General features: G+C 41.8%; 1 protein-coding gene across 1 annotated transcript; it reads left to right on the top strand.

Moving 5' to 3' along the window:
- The first annotated feature begins 3,666 nt into the window (after positions 1-3,666).
- On the top strand, positions 3,667-9,606 carry tmx2b (thioredoxin-related transmembrane protein 2b). Its single transcript, XM_084003617.1, has 8 exons — positions 3,667-3,968; positions 4,961-5,021; positions 5,144-5,257; positions 5,687-5,763; positions 5,998-6,104; positions 6,182-6,247; positions 6,382-6,511; positions 8,101-9,606. Exons 1-8 carry the CDS (start codon positions 3,780-3,782, stop codon positions 8,278-8,280), a joined length of 924 nt encoding a protein of 307 aa, XP_083859743.1. The 5' UTR covers positions 3,667-3,779; the 3' UTR covers positions 8,281-9,606.

Genomic DNA, 9,606 nt, shown 5'->3' with positions numbered 1-9,606 from the left:
CGGGTGGCTGGGAGTTTGTGGGGCTAGTAGCCGCTATGGGCGATAAGGCGATCAGCCATAACCTGCACTGGATGACATCGCAGCTCAGCAACATGCGGGCCTCACTGCGTTCAGTAGATGCGAATTTAACCGAGGCGAAATAGACCGGAGATTGTAACGTTGGCGTAGTTCACCCGGCCAATGAAAACCCTGCGGTAGGTACCGTTATTAACGGGAGCTGTCAACGACAAGCGGGCTACGGAGGCGCCGTCGGCGGCTTTCTCCTCTACTCACGTCGGCTCGGAGGGAAACGTCGACGCGGTCCGAGAGGACCTGAAAGCAGGAGAAATGCTCGGCGGCTCGGCGGTGGATAATCCCGTCTGGAGTCCCGCTTCATCACTCGCCGCTGGTGGCTGGCAGGACCAGTCCCGTAGTAAGCAGCGCGGAGTCAGGCGAGAAGCGACACACGGCACTTCCTGTAGTTTCAAAATAAAGGCTTTTCACAGCGAAACAGCCAAGGTTCAGTTCTAGTTATCATAAAAGGCGTAATTATATGGAAGCACATTTCAGCCACTGTGAGAAAAAAATAACGACGTAGTATCTCAGATAATGACTTAGTAACTCAGAATAATGAGTTAGTAGCCTATCTCATAATAATGACTAAGTATTTAAAAAAAAACCTATTATGACTTTGAGGACGTTTCTCATTCTGACTGTGGTGGAGGCTTCCATACAACCTGGGGAAAAAATCATATACAGAAACATGACCTTGTTTTATTTTAGAATGTAGATGTGAAACATAAAGCCTGTATTTTAATGACCAGCACACACACACACACACACACACACACACACACACACACACAAATCGAATGATGGTTATTTACATTTTCAATAGAAGAGTTTACTACTAAGTTTAATTTACATTTCTCACACCATCAGAGCATGCTTTAGATTAGAACATAATATTTAATATAATTACAATAATATAGAATCATATAGGTTAAACAACATGTATAGCAGATTGGTGGTGTTAATAGTGACACAAAATAACATAACATGTAATTTCGGCAGTCACTTAATGTAAAGTATAACAAATTGCACTCAAATACAAACAAGAATATGTATAAAAATGACATCATAGTGTGACATAAATACTTTTGGGATTAAGATGAGTATTTGTCCGTATTATTAATCCTTTAACTTTCACGCCTTTGAGACTTTTGTGTTGAATTTCTCGTGTTTCTCTCACTGTGTCGAGTTTGACAACTGGCACGCGCACCGACTGGGAGGCTGTGATTGGAGCAGAAGAGACGCCGACACTAAACCCCGACAGCTGATCGGGAATCGGTTTCATCCCACCTCCTCGGTTGGAAGACCAATAACAACGATCCCACTTTAGCTACTGAGCCGGAAGTGGCACTCTGCCAATGACGCACATTTTGATATAAGTTAATAATTGTATGTTGAAATAATTATGATAAAAAAATAATACAGTGATGACAGACAGTCCTTATTGGTAATAATAACAATAAGGATTTCAAAATAAAACGAGTGAAAGGAAATGGATCAGTTTCACGGATCATCTCTTCCTCCTCTTCCTGTGTGCTCCTCCTGACAGCGTTTTCCTGTTCACGCTGGAGGAAGTGATGAGGGAACGCTGCACGCGCACGCGCACGCGCCCGCGCCCATTGAAGCGCCGCAAATCTGTTCCGCCTGGATGTAACCAATGAAACGAAAACGCCGCGATATCTGTATGTTTGTATGTGTTCTCTTTTTTCTTCCCCAGTAATCGTTAAGTTTAATAAATAAACTTTTGCAACTTAATTCTTGTGGTGTCCCTTCTATGTGCTATGGTCTCATCGAGCCTAAGTCAACTAAAGTCTATGAGGCCGTAACAGTATGTATTTAAAATATATAACAAATATTTCAAATAAAAATAATAAACTCATATCATAATTCAATATTTAGTCTTTTGTCTGCAGGTTCATGAGCAAATTCAGTAACAAACAAACATGTTTGATAAATCCCCAAATATGATGAGCTCATAAACCCAGCATCAACACAAAAGGATGATGTCACTACAAAGCAAAACCTACACACTGCAATGCTTGTGCTGCGTTCAAGTGAGGTGGGAAAACTGTCATAACAAATAAAAGAAGGTTTTTCTATATTGTTGCTTTTTTTATTGCACAATCAAAAAGGCATATAGCATATTCAAAAGAATACAATTTCTAAATAATAAAAACGAATGAGTGACATCAATGACAGATCAAATATAAATGAGCAGACATAAATAAATAATAATAAAAGAGTTGAAAAATCCAAGTGGTCAGTCAGGAAATAAGGTTCATAGATATTCATACATTTTACAATTTACAACATTTCACAAGTATTTTGTATTGTATATATAAAAAAGAGTTGGAGACCAAACTTAATATTTTCATCCATCAAGTTTTGTCTTAATTATTCCGCTCCTATTATTCCATACGGGGACTGTGTGTGGGGTAGAGTTGTGTTTGTGTATCAGCTTCCAATAATGGAGGACTTGTTGATGAAAAGCAGATAACTTGATGGATAAAGATCTCACATCTTAATAAAACACTGATACCACCAAAATTCCTGGAGATTTTAGGAGGAAAATCAAACCAACAATGTTCACTGAATTATATATTTTTCCATATGAATTTAAAGTTGATTAATTATTTTCTTGGTTCATTTGTCAAGTATCTCCAATGAATAAGGTGGATAGACAAATCTTCCATCTTTGTAAGTCTCTCTGAAGCCAACTATTGCTATAGTTTTATTTTTCTATGTTAGATGTTTGCCTAATCTTTTTGTCTTTTGAAATTATAATCCTAAATATTTAACTTAATGATTTACTGGGAGAAGAGAGAGGCTGATATTTCACACTTTTTTATATTTCAATGTAAACAGAGAAACCTATAGGAATTTGCTCTGTGAAGTTTTAAAAATACCGTGGTGTCATCTGCTAGTTGACTGATAACCAGTGAACTTTCCACAACGTTTAATGGTTGCATGTTTTGACTGTGTTAATCAGGAATAGTTCAGCAACAAGAAGAAATAATAATTTTGAGTTGGGACAATGTTGATTAAAAAAACTATGTAAAACAGTAACAGCTAAGCTGAGCTAAAATGTATGGTTTCCATTTTGCATATTAAAATCGAGGCATTAAAATTGACAACCGGTCCCTAGAGGTTTTTTTTTAAGAATCCTTGGCACAAAAAGATTGGGAACCGCTGCTCTATCTATCAAAGGCCACACTCCCTGATCTCGCCGAGCAGGCCACGTGGTTCATGACGTACCACATCGTCCTAATTGACCTTCGTAGTCCGTACGTCTTTCCGCCCCTTTAAATCCGGATTTCTATACAATTTCGCCGACTGTAAAGGGCAAAGCCAAATCAAGCTACCATGAGTTAACACAAGTACACCGGAAGTTACGTCTTCCACCTTCATACTAAAAGTGGGTGAGAAAACACGCCCGTGGGTGTAAAGAACTAAGACATGTATGAAATAGAAATCGTAATAGCCTATTATATTTACTTTACATACACTGTATAATACAATACAATGTATATACATATCACTCAATATTTCTGTTAATACTGTTAACATCTCAACCGGAAGTTTTATTTTGGCTACACTCACACTGTAACGAACAGTTAGCTAGCGTCGAGCCATTCAATTTAAGCTAACTGCTCCATCACTGGCTGCCTGGCCGGGTTATTCGGGGTTCGGTTACCAGTTTTAGTTGTAGCACGACAGCTAAATAGAAAATGGCTCTGCTAACGCCGCTGCTCGCGTTCCTGTACCACTTACCGCAGGTGTACAAGTGGCTGCTGAAGCCCTATTATATAGCCTCTATCTTCATGTCCGTAGCCTTTCTAGCTGTCCGCAAGACGCCGGGCATCTGCGACCATCTGTCCACGCAGCGAGAGGACGGCAACTCCTGCGACTTCGACTGGGTCCGTAGAAAACGCTAGAAAATAAAATTGCCCTCAGCTAGTCAGCTAGCTAGTCAGTTGGCACCGTTGTGTGGTATTAAGGGCTGCCGTTAGCTGTTCGGTGATATTAGCTGTAAGCTATAGGCAGAGGATGACAGGCCGAACTACGGTTGCAAAACTGGAAATTCATACTGTTTTGGTTAATGGCAGGTATACTCGAGACACAAAACGTATTTTATAACTTAGTATAGTCAATGAAGGTGTTTATATTGCATACGGCATACATAGACTTTACATCCTCTTTATTTAAATACAGATTTAACCTTTAGATCTAGTCAGCCAGCTAACGGTAGCAAATATATTGACGTTCTCTGACGTCACTAAGATACAGGAATAGGACATAATCAAGTTTTTTCATAGAGTCAAAAACCAAGTCGTGTATGTATTGTGCCGAATTTCAGAGTGGATTCTTACTGTTAACGGGCGTAGCGTTACATCACAGACTCCAAGACATTAATCGACCATCAAAATGTCTTAAATTCTTAGTTATATTGAGATTTGTCGTCCCATCAGAGAGTGTAGCTTTAAAAGGGAAGGTGGCCTCCTGCTGCTGCTGCTGCTGCAGTACTATCCCATTCACGCTGAAGCTCTTTAGAGATGCTTGCATGTTGCTGTGTGCACACCTGCCACAACTTTCACTGATACTTTGCAGCATCCTGCATCCATCAGTGTACAGCTACACATACTATAAAAACAATATTTCTCTTCAATTCAATTTTATTTAAGTAGCCCAAAATCACCACTTTGCCTCAGAGGGCTTTACAATCTGTACAGGGTCCAACATCCTCTGTCCTCGAGCCTCAACTCCCTAAAAAAGGGAAACTGTATAAATGCACTTACAAGACTAAAATTAATTTAAGATATTTGATTTGCAAGATCGTATAATGAATTAAATGGTAGTTCATTAATTCCCATACATCCCATATTGTCTGACATCATGTTTGTGTTCTCAGAGGGAGGTGGAGGTCCTCATGTTCCTCAGTGCCATCGTCATGATGAAGAACAGACGAGCAAGTGAGTGAAGCTCTTCTTTTCTCATTTCTCCTGAGCAAATTTAGAAAACAGCGCTGCTTAAGATCAGCGTCATGATCTCCTCCTCCTCGTCATTATCCTTCGTCTGTATGTGTTCATGTTAGTTACGGTGGAGCAGCATGTGGGAAACATCATCCTGTTCAGCAAAGTGGCCAACGTCATCCTGTTCTTCAGACTGGACATCAGGATGGGCCTGCTCTACCTGACGCTCTGCATAGGTCAGCCTCTACACTCCCACCACACAGTCGGCTGACTCACTCATATGGAGCACATTGTTTGGGAATGAAGTAGCTTCCAAATATTTCTAATTACGTGTTGGTAGTTAGTGACAGAGGAAACAATTCCATTTTATTTGATTGAATGTTATTTCTGTGTAGTTTGAAAATAATATCCTAGAGCCCTGGGCGACGCCCTCGCATTGCAAAACAAACGACAACAAATATGATCTATATACATGATGAAAGCAGAAAAAAGCAGCGTACATTGGAGAGCGTGCCACCAGAGAATGTTTGTGTCCATAAAATGAACAAATGTGTGCCAATCGATTCAGTCGTTGACCATCAGTTAACACATCTTCAGCACCAGCTCTGCAAATATGCAAATATCCTAAATGTCCTCCTGTCCTGTGGCTCCGTTGTGTGTTGCAGTGTTTCTGATGACCTGTAAGCCTCCTCTTTACATGGGACCAGAGTACATCAAGTACTTCAGCGACAAAACCATCGATGTGAGGAAATATGCTCCCGCCTGTAGTAGCAGTTTGGACATCATCAAAGGCAAATATGTGTAGAGTTTTCTTTATTAAAACCATAAATCCAACCTGTGTGTGTGTGTGTGTGTGTGTGTGTGTGTGTGTGTGTGTGTGTGTGTGTGTGTGTGTGTGTGTGTGTGTGTGTGTGTGTGTGTGTGTGTCCGTGTCCGTGTCCGTGTCCGTGTCCCCGTCCCCGTCCCCGTCCCCCAGGACGAGCTGGACAGAGACAGTCGTGTGACGTGGATTGTTGAGTTTTTCGCCAACTGGTCTCCAGAGTGCCAGTCCTTCGCTTCCGTATATGCTGACCTCTCTCTGAAGTAAGACTCCGCCCACCCAAACATGTAAAGTACTAAAACGTCAACAAGACAACTTAAATCACTGTTTGTTATTTCAGGTATAACTGTGCTGGTCTCAAGTTTGGTAAAGTGGACATCGGGCGTTACGGAGAGGTCTCCAAAAAGTAAGACACTTAAATCCTGTGTGTGTGTGTGTGTGTGTGTGTGTGTGTGTGTGTGTGTGTGTGTGTGTGTGTGAGAGAGAGGACCGAGGAGACATGTGAACATGTTGTCTCGTGGGTTTGATTCTGTCCCGTAGGTACAAGGTGTCCACGTCTCCGCTGTCCAAACAGCTGCCGTCCCTGGTGTTGTTCCAAGGTGGGAAGGAGGTGATGCGGCGCCCCCAGGTGGACAAGAAGGGCAGAGCCGTATCCTGGAGCTTCACTGAGGTCAGACGGCTTGTGTGATCAATTATCATATGTAATACTTTATATTCAAAAAGATAGAGGACATAGCTGCAGTAGAGGAAACAGTAGAGTGAAGACTTGTTGTGCCATCTTTAGAAGCATCATGTTGGCTCGCTGATAGAGCCTTTCAAAGAATCATCATAGGGCTGGGCGATTATTTAGATTTAATTGATTTATGAGCATTTTTACTTTCCTACAGTTTGTGAAATGGTTGAACCGCAAAATCACAATTTAAAAACAGTTCTAGACTCTGTAGATTTGTTTTGCTTTAAGGGACTCCGTAGTAGCCGACTCTCTCACTTTCCAGAACGCGAGCAAAAGTCATCCACATACGATCACGTCCACCGCGCCGACAGACGGACCATAAAAATGTCCACGAGCTCAAAAGTCCTTTTACCAACTAACGAGAATACTTCCAAAAGTTTGCGATCTCCGTTTACTGCTCCTTGGCAGTAAACGGAGATCTCTCTTCCCTCTTGGGTCTTCCCGCCCCTCCTCCTTAAGCCCCGCCCTCCTCCTTAAGCCCCGCCCCTCCCGGGCTCTTCAATTACAAATTACACAAACAAGAATAAAGGCACAGTCTCTATTTTTCCACAGTTTACCTTACTGTTCCAAACATTTACAATAATTTACTCATTTATGATTAATTTGTCTTAATCTCAGACATAACCATTTTTACTCTTTATTAAACCAAATTACTTTTAGTTTAGCTTTTTTATGGATTCTAGACTACTTGGTAATCTCATTTCTTTTTCTTGTGTTAAAGAAAATATGTATTTAAATTTTGCCTCTGTCTTTTTAGTTTGTTTAGAGAAAAAAAAAAGAAACATTGAGGTTTAAATCGAAAATTGTCCATTAGTTTGAATAAAAGATTTTATTTTTAGGCCAAATTGCCCAGCCCTAGATCACCATCATTTAAATATAGACAACAATATAGCATGCATTGAGAAAAGAACAGTAGGCTAAATCGAGTCTTGAGAAGAGATTTAAAGATGTATCATTAGGAACCTTAGAGGGGGTCTCAGGCAGCGATCAGGCTCATTACATGATGTCACTGGTAAAGGCAGGAACCGGACCCCTCAAGGCTTTAAAACAAGAGGTAAAATGTCCAAATCAGTTCTGAAACTCAGCAATGAAGGTGTGACATCACCCACACCTTGATACCATACCAGCTACTTTCTTCAATACTTGTGTGAATGAAAACCTTCTCGCCTAATTAGTAGACCAGTGGTTGTGCACAGGTAGGGGTTGGTTATTAATAGATCACTATCAATATCAATAGTGTGTGTGTTTGCGTGTGGGTGTCAGCTGAGCACACGATCAGCAGTTCTATCCAGTAAATAATATGAACAGACATTTATGCATCACACTGCAAGTACACGCAAGTTTGTAAACTCTACACGACCAAACCTAAAGCTCTGCCCAGACAAGAAAGCCTCTCACGTGAGTCGGTCCGGCACGTCTCGTAGTCGACCAAGAACTACGAAACAACTCGACAAGAATAATACTCTCATACTGTCTTCATCATTGATTCAAACAGTACCACAACAGTGTCTGTCTCTGCCCACCAGGAGAACATCATCCGAGAGTTCAACCTGAATGAGCTCTACCAGAAATCCAAGAAGTTCAACAAGCCCAAAGGGGACAAGCTGGTCCCGTCCCAGTTCCCACCGGTCCCCGAGGAGGACGAGGCCGAGCAGCCGGCAGCCCACGCAGACACCCTGGACTCTGAATCCAAGAAGGACAAATAAGACGGATTGAGTCACTCAGCTTTCACTTCTGGATGGAACGAGTGGGTCCAGGTCACCTCCTCCTCCTCCTCCTCCTCCTCCTCCTCCTCCACCTCCTCCTCCTCCTCCTCCTCCACCTCCTCCTGGACTGGTGTTTCACACTAAACCCCGGTTCACACAATAATGTCCCCTCTATAACAGAAAGAAAGAAAACGAGTGTACACTTTAGCGGGGGGGTCCAGGATTTGGTACGGCCTGCAGGGTTCTTAAAGCTGTGAAGTCTGAGTGTCACTTTAGTTCTGACTAACAGGAAGGGAGCACTGAATGTGATGCTACTTTGTTGATTTAGATTTTGAATGCAACTAATTTAATGACCTTTTTTTAATCATTCTATGAAGAACTGTACATTCAGGTAACTCCACACTAAATAGGCTGTTGGGAGATACAACATGGGAGCGCTTGTTTCACACATCTGGTGTTATAGCAGCTGGACAGCATTCCTGTTCATCTCCACTGTCATTCCATCATCCATTCCACTTCTTTGTTGGTGTTTGTAGTCGCTGCCCGTCCCCTTCAGAGACCATGACTGTCTTCAGACCTCAGACCCAGTTCTGACATCAACATGTGTTTTGGGAGATCTGATCACAACTGGACCGTCTCCACTGACCACGTGTGATAGGATCTCTACTCCCTCGCTCTGACGACTCTTCTCAACGTGGATGAGTTTCCTGAGCCGTACTCGCTGCACGGATCCAACTACATGGACGTCTGCTGTATCTGGTGGAAGAACCCAGTATTTATACAAAAGAACAAACCAGTATTCATCGACACATTGATTCATTTAAGTGTTGTAGTCATAGCAACCCCTTTCGGTGGCTAACGGAAACCGTCCGGTCGGCTTTTTGTGGAGGGAAGCAGTGATGTTGGTTTCCCGCTGCAGCTCTCCCGACCGGATGTGAAGAGTTGATTTCATTCTTTTATTTCTTCCATAACCTGGTGATGGGTCGCCCTGTCTTTTTAACATTCCTATCAGGATATTTTCCTTTTCTACTATTAAACATGTGCACACATACTGTTTGAATTAGCTATTTTTTTTAGGATACCGTGACTTTATTCTGTCACAATGACTTTATAACTAAAACTGTTGTTTTGTATTGTCAGGTAGTTGTGATCTAGATTTGATGTTTTTGTCATTACATTTCATTTGAGCTGCATTCCAAGGCTTCTGTATATCTGCTCCTGCACATGGATGGAGAAGACCGCTGAAAAGACCTCACACACTGGCCTCTGTCTGTTATTCATGCAATAAAACAATGTGTGCTTGAAGCATTTCAAGTCCATTCTTCA

Source organism: Eutrigla gurnardus, assembly GCF_963514095.1.
Source record: "Eutrigla gurnardus genome assembly, chromosome: 3".
Classification (NCBI taxonomy): Eukaryota; Metazoa; Chordata; class Actinopteri; order Perciformes; family Triglidae; genus Eutrigla; species Eutrigla gurnardus.
This window is presented reverse-complemented; position numbering and strand designations above follow the sequence as displayed.

What these genes read in the sequence shown, in the direction of transcription:
- tmx2b (XM_084003617.1), top strand. Translation starts at nt 3,780, where the DNA reads ATGGCTCTGCTAACGCCGCTGCTCGCGTTCCTGTACCACTTACCGCAG. An exon ending in CTACCTGACGCTCTGCATAG is followed by an intron (nt 5,258 to 5,686) that starts GTCAGCCTCTAC and finishes TGTGTGTTGCAG; the next exon opens with TGTTTCTGATGACCTGTAAG. An exon ending in TATGCTGACCTCTCTCTGAA is followed by an intron (nt 6,105 to 6,181) that starts GTAAGACTCCGC and finishes TTGTTATTTCAG; the next exon opens with GTATAACTGTGCTGGTCTCA.